Source organism: Aulonocara sp. 'chitande type north' Nkhata Bay, unplaced genomic scaffold (genome assembly GCF_057382095.1).
Source record: "Aulonocara sp. 'chitande type north' Nkhata Bay isolate Kocher_YH1m ecotype deep benthic unplaced genomic scaffold, A_spYH_male_GT1.1 unmapped_scaffold_20, whole genome shotgun sequence".
Lineage (NCBI taxonomy): Eukaryota > Metazoa > Chordata > Actinopteri > Cichliformes > Cichlidae > Aulonocara > Aulonocara sp. 'chitande type north' Nkhata Bay.
The window spans coordinates 1,273,883-1,289,597 of NW_028234352.1; the positions used below are offsets into that span (position 1 = coordinate 1,273,883).

The window sequence follows — 15,715 nt, forward strand, 5'->3', positions numbered from 1 at the left end:
CATTCAACAATTAGACTTAACAAGACTTTCAAAAATCTCAGTTTTCAGTGAAAACGCCGTTTACGTGTGGATGAAAGGCGCAAACGCTCAGAAAAATCTACGTTTTCAAAAATCCCGGTGTAAGTGTGGGCGTGGCCTTACTCAGCTTTGATGCTGCCAACGTGGTCACTGGATAAAATGAAGTAACCGGTCAAGGCAGCAGTGGCAGAGCAACCCTTATATTCGGTTTCTCATGTTTAAAAAATACTCAGTTACAGCGCACGTACAGATGATCTTTGTAGGTGGGATAAACCTGCTCTCAGCAAGAAGGTCCTGGGTTTGAATCCATGTCTGATTCTCCCCTGGTACCCTGACATCCTCCCACAGTTTAACTGCTTCTTGCCTAATAACAGCTGGGATAGGGTTACACACACACAGTCCTGTTTTCATATCTCCGTGGGGACATTGATGTAATGCTTTACCTAACACCTAACCCTAACCCTAAAAGCTGAATGCCTAACCCTAACCTTCAGCCCTAAACCTAACCACAACCTAATCGTACCCCTGACACTAAAACACCATGTTTAGTCTCAAAAACGCCTTCAAACTCTTGGGGACGCTCATTTTGTCCACAAGTGGAGTCACGTTCCAGTTTCTGTAAACATGGTGCAAACACACACAACCCTGAGCTGAAAAGATGGATGGATGTGTAAAATCCATATTGCTGCTGTTCACAGCAGGACTTTGTTTAGCTTCTGTTCCAGTATTCCTGAACTGGCTTCTTCAAACCGGCAGCCTGCTGTTACGATCAGCTGTGGGAAATCTACAAACTCATTACAAGATATCAGAACTAAGACTTTTATTTTGACGGGTGGCGTCTCAGCTTCAGCGTGTTGATGGGCACAGCCACGGTTACCACAGCTGGAGTTGGTGTACGGCGAGCTGTTAGAGGACAGAGATGGAGAACGCACATTTAACTCTTTAACAGGAGATACGTTACGACTAACAGACGACTGCTGTCTACATGATGTCTTTGCAGCCCTTATGCTACATGTTACACAACTTTTCTTCATGCCAACAAGACTGAGGTGCCACATAGTCGACACATACAGCTGATTATGATGCATGTTTTACTATTGCTATGTTCACATCATCTGCTTGGCTTTATTACTGAAAGCCTGGAGATCCTCTGACGTGTGCATGGCTGATGTGAAGTATGATTAGTCCTACATGACATCAACAACAGAGGCAATGAAAGCTTTGTTGTTAACAGGTTGTAGGTAAAGTCAAATGTCTACTTCTACACTTGTGTTGGGTAAAGTTCTTCTCACTGCAGCAGATTTATATCTGTGCTTTCACAGGGCGTGATGTGGAGCTCAGCGCTGAGGTGCAGGTCTCCTTGGAGACGGCATCCTGGCTGAAAATATTATCATGCTTCCAAAACATTTCAGCTTTTATTTTGAAAGAAACAAGACTTGAAAACGAATCCCCTTCTTCCTCTTTGTCTTTGTTCTTCAGAGGAGTGTCACCTGGACAAACTCAGGGCTGTTCTAGAGCCTTTGTTATTATTTGACTCCATAGAAATAAAACTGAATCGAATCAAACAAAAACTCCCAAACAGCTAAAACACTTTGCTTTATTCTCTTTTTTAACAAATACGTTGAAGTCCATCCACAACAACACAGCTGAGATCTCCTTTGTAATCAAGTGTTTCCATCCTTTGTACAGATCTGCATACAAAACAATCATTTACGTCCCACAGAAGTCTAGTTACACGTAACTATACAAGAACTGGTGAATGACAGAAACATAAGACACATGATCACAGGTGATAACAAAAAGAGAAAGAATTCATGTGTTAGTGATGTTTTTCAGCCCTGATGGCTCATGTTGGAGAAACAAGCTGAGGTACGTGGAAAGTTCACACACACAAGTGGGCGTGAGCGCACACACAGAGAGAAACACAACTGAAGCATCTGTTTGCTGTTTCTGCTTTCATCATCTCTGCTGCTGTGTCAGGCTGGGGTCTCTCAGTGACGTGGTTGAGGTGAAGTATGACGAGTATCCCTGATTCAGTCCATCGAGACAAAGGGCAAAGAAAGCTGTTGTTAACAAACTCTATGGTGATGTGGCATTTAGCTCTGACTCTACGCTCTGCTGAATCCTTTGAACCTGCTGATCAGTAAAGCTCTACGTGCTGCAGCAGATTGACCTCATCTGTGTTCACAGGTGTGGACCTCAGCGCTGAGGTGCAGGAGACTTTCATTCAGTTCTCCCTGCAAACAGCATCCAGCCTGGAAATACTGTCATCTTTCCCACAAATGCTGCTCTTATCTCAGAGAAGAAGTCTGATGTAAATAACTGCAATCAACAGTGATGTTCTGCACAGATCACTTTTCCATTTTGCTCTCTAGATGAGTCCCAGCTGCCTGACCTTGTGTCCAGGTGATCGTCTCACTGAGGAGCTTTTGTTCTGAAAATCTCACGTCCATCACCTGTTTCCTTTTTACTATCTCTGCTCTTTCTTTATTCACAATGCTCATAATATCACACAATTATATTCATCACCTGCATGTTTTTATCCAGCTGCTGTTAGAACCAAACAAATAAAAAGGATGAAAAGCCTGAAATCCTTTGATTTATTACATTTGAAACAAATATGAGAGCATCCCTAACAGCACAGCTGAGACCTTTGTTTTAATCAAGCCTTTGTATCGACACACTTGTAAAGATTCATATACAAAACATAATAGAATAAATCAATATAAAATACACATAATCACAAAAATGCAGCCATGTTGTGAGTTTGCATGTAAAACATGCATGTTTCCCTTTGTACAGGCAGATTTACAGCAGACAAAGCAACACGCTGATCGACTTTGACCGCTGCAAAAACAAAATACCCACCAAGTCTGAAGTCGATCAGAGGAACTGTTGACAGACTGACAGACAAACAGATGCTTGATTCATTAGTGCGATTAAATGTTCTTCTTTAGCAGCATCACTTCATGTGTTTGTGTTCCAGGAATAAAGGTCTGTTTAAACTGGACGTCTCCTCAGCATCACTCGTGCTGTCATGGTTTCAAAGCTGTGCAGAAAGAATCTGAGGGATGATACAGAGGTGACCAAAGTTACAAACATCCAGCTGTGCTGCAAATGTTTGCAGAGCTCCAAACTCTTTGGCTTTCTGCAGAGCAAGTATGGAAGAAGCACCTGAGCTAACTTCAGTTTAGACGATATGAGGAAAAATGCTGCTTCCCAAAGTTTCCTACAAGTATCCAGTTTATATTTAGAGAAGCGAAGGCTCTTTATCCTGACAACTACTCCCTGGTGGATCCCTGTCCTGTGACAGCAGCAAAGACTGTGTATCAGTATCATCAAAGCCACTTCAATAACCAGTGTTTAAAGCTCTCTAGCAGATGGACTTCAGTGGCAGCCGCCTCTGTCTGCTGTGTACAGAAGGTTCTCTGATGAAGCACACAGCAGATGCTGCACTACAACAGCAGCAGCAGCTCAGCTTCAGTTTGCTTCGACGCCCTTTTTGACCTGTGAAACAGCAGAAAATGAAACATTTCAACACCCGTTTGTTAGCGTGAGCTATTCTGCTGTTTTTCATCATTTCACAGGTGAAATAAAATCACATTTACTTCCTGTAGGAGTGATCGTGTCCAGCCTGACTGAGACCATGTGCTCCATCCTGCACAGGTAATAAACCTCTGACATGAAGGGCTGTCAAGTAGTTTTAGACAAATGGGGGTAAAAGAGACGTTAAAAGCTTAAAGAGAAACTACATTTTCTAAGAACTGTCTGACGTTCACCTCTCACACAGTGGATACGATTCTGCCGCTGCAGGAATAATCTTTGTGCTTATGAAACTGTCCGTGTGTTTGCAGAAAATGTCACATGTTCAAAGCCATCCCAGCACCTGGGGTTTGTATAAGTGCAGCTGTTGGTGGGGAGATAGTCTCACTCTTCTATATAAAGAGTCAGCAGGCAGCAGATCTTCATCTGTGATCTCCTCCATCATCACGTCTTCACTCTTCAGCAGCTATGGCTTCACTTCGTGCCCTTCTGGGAGTGGTGCTGTGCTCCTCATGGTTTCTGCTTCTGCCTCAGGCCGACTTTGATTTACAGAGTCATCCATAATATTTTTTATTTTTTATTTTACTGCCCATCTATTTTCATACAAATGTCTCCGTCTTATGGAAAAGGGGTGGAGCTTATCCAACGAGGACAGGCAGGGCCCCCCCAGACAGTTTAGCAGTCTATACAGGAGGCTGACCTTTGCAACATGTACTTCTATAATGACTTCACCATTTAGGTTATTTGGTTATGTTTCACCCTGGATTTTGTGTGATAATATTTATTTTGTCCACTGATTTAAAAACAACAAACTATATGAATATAAAACAGAGTGAACAACAAAACATCAGCTTTGGAAACTTTGATGTAAAATTCTGCAATTGTTTTCTCAGATATAGCATAAATCAAACTAACATACATCAGTGTATTATTAATGTGCACACACACACACACACACACACACACACACACACACACGTGTTACAATAAACAGCTCTTATGCTTCTGTATGATTCTCAGTGCTTTCCATTTGCGTGTCCACAGGTTGCTGTAAGTGGTGCTTGACTGCAGTTTGCTCTCATTTCAAGTGGTTTGCTGTCACAAAGCCAACAGGAAGTCCGGCCATGGTTGAGCCAACTGAAGATGGGTTGAAGGTGGCGTCCTCGTTTCCTCTGTGAGTGCGAGAGGACAGACAAAGCAAACACCGTTTGGACAGCATTAAAATATTTACACTGATGATTAATGTTGTGTCTTTGCACCTGTAGCGATACATGTTGGAAAATGGAGACTTTAGTCACCAAGACTGACGTGCCTGGAAACTTCCCTGTGAGTACGCCCACAAAGACAGGAAACAGTTTAGCCACCGCGGTTAATCCTCCATCATCATCATCCAGTATTTTTCACATCTTTTCTTCTGCTGTTTCCCTTGTTGTCAGTCACGGGGTTTGTGACTGAAATGCGTGTGGTCGACGGGAAGCCTGACGAGTACGGCCTGAATCATTCCATCAACACCGGACGGAGTGAAACCTTTGTTGAAAACAGATTATATGGTAACGTTGCATTTAGCTTCAGTAAACTGTGAAGTTACAGCAGCAGATTTACATCACGTGGCTTCACAGGAAGTAGTCTGGACCTCAGCGCTGAGGTTCAAGCAGCTCTGCTTGCAGACGGCATCCTTCCTGAAAATGTTCTTCATCTTCCTCAAACCAGAACTTTTACATTGGTGCTGAAGTTCTATATAAAAACAGCCTGAAATACAAAGTGATGTTGTGCACTGATTACCTCACACTTTCCATGTTTCCTTCTACAGAGGAGTGTCCGCCTGAGTGTTTTGTCTGATCTGTTGTTGATCGTCTCATTGACACTGCATGCAGATCTGACACCAGGGCTGGACTGGGACAAAAAATGGTCCCGGGCATTTTGACTGGAGACCGGCCCCCCAGGTATTAAAGGAAAAACCATGAAGCCTTTGAATGAAAACAAACGCTGTTGTCACAGTGATGGACGCTGTCTTGTTGGTATACATGCATCAGTCTAATAAACTTAAACCTGCACCATCCTCCCTGTCCTGGTATTCTAAACAGGAAGTAGACTGTTGGTCGAGTTAACCTCCTGAACATCTACAACACACGGTGGAAACCTGACATTAAGACAGAGACTAGAGGTGAGACATGATCATTGCTGATTACTGATGACAGATTTAGATATGTTTTCATAAACCTTTCATTTGCCACATCAATAAACAGCACGGCAGGGCAAAATATGTTTTCTAACATGGCAACCTTTAAAAAGTGAAAGGAGACAGAAAGACAGCTGAGAAAGAATCAAACGGACTTTTTGATGCATTTTACACACAGTACTGGTGCAGAATCTAGAAAATGTGGGAAACACTGGCATCATATGCAGTACTTACTTCTGAAGAAATTATGATGGCACCCTAAAAAATGACTATGTACAATAATGGATTTCTATACATTTTACATCAGATGAAAACGTTTGTTGTAAGATTCAGATAATTATTTATTAAAAGCTCGACATTTTAAATGAGAACAAGAAAGAAAAGTATGTCTTTGTGCCCCCCTCTCCCTGTTAATGCCCTACCTGCCCCCCTGGCAACACTTTGCTAGACCCGCCCCTGCACAGTTACCAGCTGTCAGCTACACAAAAAGGATCCTGGTGTTATTTGTCTCTCAGAAACAGTTCATAACTTCAACTCATTTTTGTTTTGTCATGTTTTGTTCTTTACATGGTCTTTCTTCTATATAATTGTTAAACATTTAATAAATATGTCTACAAAAAGATTTTAAAAATCAGACATTTCACACAGACACCCAAATGATTTCTGACTGATGAAGGGGGCTGAAGGTGCCCTGCTCTTGCCCAGCTTCTGCTGCTCTCTCCCTGCTCACTGTCAGCAGCTGGCAGCCTCGGTCCTGCCTGAGACTCTTCATCTATCAGTGCCAAAGAATATGGGAAATAGCAACGCACAACATGCACATTACAAAACAAGCACATGAATCAGCATTACATTCATTAGTGAAGTGCTGACGTTCGTTCCTAAACTTTGGGCCTTAATTAACATCACTGTGAACTAATGTTTGCTTTGCTTCTTAACCAGTGAAGCAGCGAGGGGCTTTCTGAGGTTCCTGCTCGTAAATGCCCAAAATGAGTCGAGTATTTCTCTGCAACTACAAACTCTGTTTTCATCAGAGGTGTAAATATTACAGCACTGTGTCAGAGTCACTGAGGCTGGAACACAGAAAAAGGAAGTAGATGTATTTATTTTTAGGCTTTATTGCCTGGAACCACTTTAAAAATACGCTTTGGGTCACAATTAACTGCAGAAAACCAGGAATCCACATATGAACATTATCTGTGCAGAGATTTATGCTTCTGAAGGTAAACAGTGAAAACTTGCAGCACTAAATGCACAGATAGCCAGGCGTTTCACATTTTGGGACCATCTGCCAGTTTTCATTTCTTAGGTATTGAAGAGCAGAAATGATTGAATTTTATTTACATGCTTAAAAATGTTTGCTTTTGAATATTATTTGAAGAATTACCCACACACTCAGGCACTGTGGGCCTGTTTCCCTTTGCACAACCGAGTGTTGGAAACGGGCCTTTTCTCTTTAAACTCTGAGGGGCTGTAACTTTGGCTTCTATTGGCAGATTTGCATGATTGACCCTCTTTTTAAAATAGTTTTAGCCAAGAGAATCAAGCTAACATCACTGTTTTTACGTCAGCTCACATCACACGAGCTGTTTCAAGAAAAGTCCTCCTGTCACACAGCAATGCCTACATCAATCACACCACTCTGCTTAAATAATAATAATAATGTTTAGTGAAGCAGGTGAAGCAAAGGGCTGCTTTTGATAGGCTGGGAGACCCAGGTGTGCTGCTTTAGCTGCTGAGCCTCTCATGCTAGCCTCCATCTATAAGCTGGGATCACAGGAGCACTGCAGTCCTGACTAGATCAAGGATTGTTATTCATGCAGGTGACAAAAGTTTACATTCACAGAGTCATAGGATTGAGCCTGGTTTGAAAAGCAGCTGTTTAATGCAGCTGCTTAGAGTTCACACACAGTAGAAGAATCAGACTTGAGTCACATTTCAAACACTGGAAAAATACTCAGCAAGTAACAATGAAAACAGCACAGACTCAGTATATCCTGTTCAGTCCTGTGTTTGATATGAATGTGCTGTTCAGAGAGGATCTCATGTCCTCTTTTACAAAGCCTTTGTTTCATGATGTTTGTGTATAAATGAATGTAGGTGTGTTTCTAAGTGTGAAGGAGCCCTGGGAGAAAAGACTGAAGCTTGTGCCAAAGAACAAACAGGAAAGAAAGATCAGCATTAATGAAGACGAGCACAGAAGGAGCCCAAGCACGTGTTGCTTTTTCAGATTTCTCTAAAAGTGTGTGTTCATTTGTTCCATCCTTCACAACAAACAACAGCTGACAGACACACATGCACTCTGTGTCACTTCACAGGGGCTGATGAAAGTGGACACAGTAAAGGGAGAGCTGGACCTGCTCTACACATCCTGCACTCTGTTAACAGACTTTATTCTGCAGCATCAACAGATAAAAATATATGAAGATATAGAAACGTTTAACATTGTGACTGTTCACATTAGTGAAGCTGTTACTTTGCTGCCAGGTGGGAAAAGAAGCCTAAAGCTGAGTCTGATTAAACATCTGCTGCACCAGAGAGTTTCATGGCCCTGCTTTATCCTGTGCTTGCTGACCACCTCGTCCTGAAACCTCTTCATCATCCTCACAGTTGTGTGAAGAAAGAGGGAAGCAGGTGGAAACCATCTGTGCTGCTGTGTTCACTTGTGTGTGTGCGTCTATGGTCATATCTAATGTGTACCTACAGACAAACACAAACACCTGGCATTGCACAAGAGTCTCTATGGAGCAACCTGCAGATGTCAGAGATGTGATTAGAGGGTAAAGTGGACTAGTGAGAGCATCTATGTTGTTGTTGTCTGCTGGGGGACAGCATCAGCTCCAGAGATGCATCAGGATCAGCAAACTAATCTGCAAGGCTGCAAGTGTCACTGAAGGAGTTTGAGTCAGTGAGGGACTCAAACTCACACAGCTGGTCAAGAAGGCTCAGCAGCTGCTGTATTTCCTGAGGAGGCTGAGGAAATTTGGTATGTTGGCCAAGATCCTCAGCAGGTTCTACAGCTGCACTGTGGAGAGCAGCCTGACCAGCTGCATCACTGCATGGTACGGCAGCACTACTGCAAACCGCAAACGCCTGCAGAGAGTGATAACAACTGTGGAGAAGATCATCAGGACCCCGCTGCCCTCTCTGCAGAGCAGCTACCATCACAGAGTCCAGAGGAGAGACACACCTCTGCCCTCGAGACGAAGGTTCAGAAGTGTGAAATGTAGAACATCCAGACTCAACAACTCCATCTTCCCCACTGCTATCAGACTCCTGAACAGCTGACCGACCTCAAACTGCAGTTTGCACATCAGGTCACTTTGCACACTAAGTTCATTTTGCACATTAAACTCCATGTACATCCATGTACATCGACATCTGCAGACCACACGTGTCTTCAGTTACTTATTTGTACTTATTTGCAGTTATTTATCTTTTTCTTTTATTTTTTTAAGTTATTTCTTATCCTTATTTTATCTTTTTATTTATTCTTATCTTGTTCTTTTAACCATTATCTAACTTGGCATTGTGCACGGTGTGTTTAGATTCAGTTTAAATTCAGGGACACGGAGCCCCTGTTGATCCTCTACCTAATCACACGAGCCACGGTGTGAGAACGGGTGTGGGTCTCAATCAGCCAAGGTTTTGGGTGAACCCATTGTGAGATCTAGCCCCACGCTATCATGTGATTTCCTGTGATCAAATGTCCCAGGATGTGAGTGGGCGTTAAGACGTCCATGTCCCTCTTCAAGCAACTTAAAGAAGTCCAGACGCTTTTCTTTCCAAGCTCCTTCAACAACATCATTCATAGAACAGCTTCCAGCTTCTTTTGCTCGGCTACAGTTTGGATGGATTTGCAGATGCAACAAGACTAAAATGGTTAGGGTCAGGAGGTCAAAGGTCAGAGCTCCTGTGGGTCTGAGGGCGGCCTCACGCTGGAGAAGGATGAAGGAGTCTGACCTGAGCCAGTGTTTGACATGAACACATCAGCACTGCTGTCAGTGAGCCTAACGACAGCCGTTAGCATCATTTCAGTGTTTCAGTCATAAAAACACTTCCTGTCTCTGTGGTGGTTACAGTGACATCATGCAGTTTGTGCTTTGACCTCCAGAGGGCGACAAATCAGCACAGACAGAGAGCTCCATTCAAACTTTGCTGCCATCAGGAATAATTCTTCAAATATAATCATCAGTGTTTGAGCAGTTATGATATCAGGGACAATCTAGACATGTGTGACAATACTGAACATGTCACATGACACACCTCAAACATCATGTGATCCACTCTCAGTCTGCACTTTCATTCATGACTTCAACAGGTTGAAATGAGCTTTGAAGAAACATTCAGTGAAATAAATCTTTCATGGATTCATGTGAGCAGCAGATGAACTTTGTACCAACAACATCTTCAATAACAGAGTCTGAATGAAGCTCAGGTGTTGATGCTGCTCACTGATTGGACGCTTGGTTTCAGCTCTGCTCTCAGTCTTTACTGCACAGGTGAAGGTAGAAAGTGTGACTGGATCTATAGACTGGAAACAGAGAAACATGCTGAACATTTGAAGCTTTGCAGCAGAAATGTTCATGTTACAAATACAGCAGAGCTGATCTGGGATCAGTGTGTTCACACCTGCAGCTACAACAAGGTTTCATGTCTCCACACGTCAGCATGTGAACTTTACTCTGACTCAGTCTGAGCAGTCAGACGGCATATTTTTAAAGTTAACACATCAGCACACACAGAGCTGAGCCCCTCCCACCTGTGCTGAGTTTCAGGTGGAGTCCCGCCTCCTTCCAGGAAGCAGCTCACCTGTGTGTCCGTGTTTAGTGTCCAGGTGTGGAGTGGAGCTTGTTGTTGGTGTGTGAAGAAACTGTAAGTTTGCTTTGTTTCCTCCTTTAACAGTTTGTCTTTAGGAACTTTACTGTTTGTTCAGCTCGTGTTTGATTTCTTCACACAACAAACTGTGTGTGTTTGTATTTCCGGTCTCTCCATTAAAGTCAGTGTGTAATGTTTCCTGGCTAACATCAGCTGTGTGCAGCTTAGTTCAGCACAAATCTGCCGCTCCATAGTTCACGGTAACGGACTCACAGCTGGACCAACGAGGCCGAGTGTGTCCGCCACTCTGAGCTACGTTCGTGTTTGTGTACTTGTAGTTTGTACTTTGAGTTCACTCAGAGCCCACAGAGGACGCAGCGTACGTGATGACGTCACAGCCCTTTACCTCCTTTACTGTCACTGTGATTAATATTTACACAGGAGACACCTGCAGAGCTCTGGCGCTAAGCTAGCACACAGCATGCTAACGCTAAGCTAACACTAAGCTAAAGCTAGGCTAACCTAGAACCCAGAGTGAGTTAAAGCTGAGTAAACACTGACCCCAGACCAGCACCGTGATAAAGTGAGCTGCTGCTGCTGAACTTGAACAGGTAACAAAGTGATGAGCAGTCAGGCTGCAGGTTTCTACCTGTTCATGTTTCTACAGTAGAATCACTTTGAAGTGTCTTTGTGCTGTTTCATCTTTGATTTGTGTTCATAAACACTCAGAGAAACATCACGTGACCTCATCAGGATCTGTGTTGGTGTGTGGGGCTGTACCTCAGCTTTATGTTGTTACATGCTCATTTGTTCATTTTAACATCAAAGTAATGTTATGAGGAGTAATGAAGTAACGTACTCCATTACTTTTAATCAAAGTGTTCTGTGTAATATGTGTAATAATGACTGTTTTGAGTAATGACCAACACTGATCACAACAAAGAGGAAATGCCTCCAACATGCACAAACATTTGAGCCACAACATGCAGTTAATGTGCACAAATGTCTTTGATATGCTGCTCAGTGATGGTGGTGACTGTCAGAGCAGAGCTACTGAGAATCAATAAGTAATATCAATGATGGGATCAGAATCACTAAATTCTTCTCATCCCTGTCAGTATCATACATGTGCTGTATAATGTGATAAATGTAGAGGTGCTGGCTGTTCTCTCACTCTGCTGTTTAGCTGTAAAGGACGCCTCCCTGCCTTTGTCTCATTCATGACCTTTAATAGTCTCTTCTAACATGCAGAGATCTGTATGATCTGTTTCATAGAGTCTAACCAGCCTGTACAGGTAACAACAACAGTCACTGCATCACTGACACACAAACGTCATCTCTGTCAATAACAACATTCATACATGGAATAAAAACACATCAGTGGATCATTGCTGGAGCTGATGTTTGTGCTCCTGGTGCAAAGGCTCTCAGTTTCCTCCTTGAAATAACATCAGTGGTGGGTCAGCGACATGCTTTCTTTCCCTCTCAGGTTTAAATATCTGGGACTCTCCACCGTTTGGTTTTACAGCTGAAGAAGCTTCTCTGATGAAACGTCTTCCAGAAACTTAAAGACGTCTCTTTTCTCTCCAAGCTCCTTAGATCACATGACCTGGATGACTGAACCTACAGACATATTGACCTGGTTTCATGGTCACATGACAGGTCAGAGGTCAGCGACTGTAACTCAGTTCCTCCTGTTAATGTGAACTCACTGAGTGTTTGTGGTTTACCTCTCAGACTGACTGAAGATGATGATGGAGGAAGAGGAGGACAGAGCAGAGTCTGCAGGGTCCAGCTGTCCGTCTGTGAGGAGTGACCGGTCCAAAGGTTATAATCCAGACTTCAGTGGTGAACCTGGAGCAACGAGGTCAGAGAGCTGAACTCACTGAGTAACAGAAATAATTCTGCACTGACATTATAATCAGTGTTGACTCTGGTTGATTGTCTGACTGTGTTTGTGAGCTGAGAGGAAATGAAAATGAGTTTGTAACAAAAATCAGTTTTGTCCAGTTTTCCTGTAAAAAGCTGAACTCTAATCTAAGAGGATGTTACTGACAGGAAACAGCTGCATTATCTGCAGTCTGTGTGATCACAGCTGCTTCAATCATGTTTGTGTCTGCAGAGGTCAGAGGTCACAGTCTGCAGGGTCCAGCTGTCCGTCTGTGAGGAGTGACCGGTCCAAACCTCTAAATCCAAACTTCAAGCATTTTTCTTTCATCAACTGACAGAATTAGCAGATTAATAATAAGGCAGTCCTCTAATAAGAGGAGAAGTGGAGGTGCTTTGAAGGGCAACGTACTCTTATGTTAACAAGACAGGAAGTAGTTCCTGGGAACTGCTTCCTTTGTTATTGTCTAAGTAGAAACATGATGGTGAAACAGTGATGAGTTTGCAGAGGTGGATCCACAGCACACAACACAACAATGCTGTTGCGTGCTGAAAGCAGACTTCTCACAGATTCTGAGGCTGCAGGTTTCATCACTGTCCAACCAAAATTCACTGAACCAGCAGTAAATGAACGTCCAAAACGACGCTTCATGTTTAAAAAACAGATGATCAGGGGAATTTGTGTTTACATCTTTTTTGTGTGATCTGTTCACCTGCTGTTTCAGCTGTTTGGTGGTTGTTGAGATGGTTTTGTGAACTTTTAGCTGAGATTCTGACGTTTCTGTAGATACCACACATGTCTAATTACTTTGTACAGCATGAATGGCCATAACAAGGTTTTTAACGGTGTGTTCACACCGAACGCGATGGACGCGAATAAAACGCCCCAAACGCCCCTAATTTGACGCGTGTACATTCGCGTCTCAACGCGTGTCCAAGAAAAATCCATCGCGCGTGAACCGGAAATGTGGGAGGAATGTGGGAGGGAGTTGTGCCAGACCGGTATCTTTGCAAGATGGCAGCTATCGAGCTAGCGCTTGAAGAGAGAGTCTCCCTTCTCTATGTACTGTGGAGAGCAGAGCAGCAGCGTAAAAGACGTCCTCGCCGTACCTGGGTCCATCAGGTCCTCCAGAGGCATGAGCAGTTTGGTGAGTTTCACCACTTGCTCCAGGAGCTGCGCCTGGATGACGGCCGATTCCAGCGCTATCACCGTCGGCCAGTTTGAGGACCTGCTTTCCCTCGTCGGTCCCAGCATCGCCCGCCTAGACACCAACTACAGACGCTCAATCCCACCTGCAGAGCGCCTGTCCGTCTGCCTGAGGTTAGTAAAACTATTTAATACGGTAGTCCTTTATTGATATCTGTGCTAATATGCTAATCCATCCAGTTATACACTGCTAACATGGATGTGCTATGCTAACAGTGAATGCTGTCGGTGTTTACTGAAAGAAAACTGTGGTACAGAGACGACTCTTTATAATATTTCTAGTGATACTCAGAAGGTCTCATCAAGTCCCGATTTAATTCGATTTATGCTGTTATCAGTGTTTGAATGATAGCATGGCTGTGGTGTCACATCAATGTATGCGCTCGGTGTTTGCTGATATCAAACTGTAGCATTAGGACCACTGAGTTAACCTTGTAGTGATACTCACTCCTTTATATTTAGACCTGGTTTAATTCTGGGATAGTTGAATATTTGTATATAATCCCTGCAGCTGTCAGACTCTATAGCAGGGGTCACAGCCTTTATTAAAACAGAGTTAGATAAAACTGTGAAAAGTTTGGTTCATCTCTAGTTACATGGTTCTATCTTGATAAGCTGTCTTATCACAGATTAATTTTTCAAAAATATTAATGATTTAAGCAAGGAAAGGGCTACATGTCAACACACAACTCTTTATTTCTATTAATGTCTTACTTCATTCCTACCTGATTGACATGTTTAGGAATTATGAGTGATTGGCTCACTGTAGTTGTGAAAGTTGCTACCAATCAAATTATGATATGTTAAAGTTAAAACAAAACAACTGTTTTAGATATGATCTAATATACATTTTGTAATTATCCTTATAATTACAAAATGTTTTATGTAAGATTTAAGTTTTGTGATTTATATCTGACATCACAAAAGTATTTTGGAATTTGAATAATGTATTTTGTAACTGCAGTACACATAATACTGATTTTGAACAATTTTGTCCAGGTTCCTTGTCACCGGGGACTCCTTCAGGACCATCGCGTTCAGTTTCAGAGTCGGTGTGTCCACGGTGAGCCAGATCACCCCCCAGGCAGCGACGTCCATCTGGGACTGTCTAGTGGACGACTTCATGGCTGTGCCTTCACCTGGAGACTGGCGCTCCATCACAGAGGGATTCCAGGAGCGCTGGAACTTCCCTCTGTGCTGTGCAGCTCTGGATGGGAAGCACATCCAGACAAAGGCACCCCATATATCATATAGGAGACACACACATTGATATACACTAAATATTCATTTCATTTCTTTTTTGTGGTGCCCAAATTGATGCACCTGCTTGATTTTGTTTAAACAATTATTGCACTCTTTGTAAATCCAGTAAACTTCTTTTCACTTCTCAAATATCACTGTGTGTGTCTCCTGTATGATATTTAACTGACATTTTTTATTGTAACAACCAACAATTTATACAGGAAAATAATGTCTATTAACAAGGTTGCCCAAACTTCTGCATCCCACTGTATCAGTATATTTTGTCATTAGTATAATATGAAATAAATTCTACATGTGTCAAGTCGTGTGCCAACATTTGCGGTGTAGTAGAACTGAGACATTAGTCATTATAAACATTTATTTGAAATAATATTAAAAGTCTCAAACAGAAAAACATTAAACATAAATATATAAAATATAAGTATTTACAGAGAGACAGGAATAAAAAGGACCAGCTGCTCTCCAGAGCAGGAACAAGGCTGAGGAGGAAATGCTCCATTGGAGACTGGTGTGGCCTCTTCAGGGACTCCAGGATGGCCAGCTCCACCACCGATGGACCGTCCTGGGACCCGTCCCTCATCTGCCTCGGAGCCGTCCTCCTCTGTGGGCCTGTAAAACAGCACAAAACACAAAGAAATGAGAAGGCTGCTACTAGATTTTAATTTCAACATTGGAAAAAAAAGAAAAAACAATAACAGGATATAATCAGATTGGTTGTAGATATTTCGTAAAGGTGATCACAAGGGAATCCCACCGACTAAAAAGGTATCAGTGCTTGCTGTACATACCTGTGGGTGCAGCAG

At 42.7% G+C, this 15,715-nt stretch overlaps 2 protein-coding genes across 2 annotated transcripts in view; both read left to right on the forward strand.

Moving 5' to 3' along the window:
- LOC147300668 (NACHT, LRR and PYD domains-containing protein 12-like) overlaps positions 1-15,715 on the forward strand; it is a 355,313-nt gene that overhangs the window by 174,000 nt on the left and 165,598 nt on the right. The window lies entirely within an intron of this gene.
- LOC147300673 (uncharacterized) lies at positions 13,354-15,552 on the forward strand. Its single transcript, XM_086285015.1, has 2 exons — positions 13,354-13,763; positions 14,649-15,552. The coding sequence occupies exons 1-2, from the start codon at positions 13,504-13,506 to the stop codon at positions 14,917-14,919; spliced, it is 531 nt and encodes a 176-aa protein (XP_086141141.1). The 5' UTR covers positions 13,354-13,503; the 3' UTR covers positions 14,920-15,552.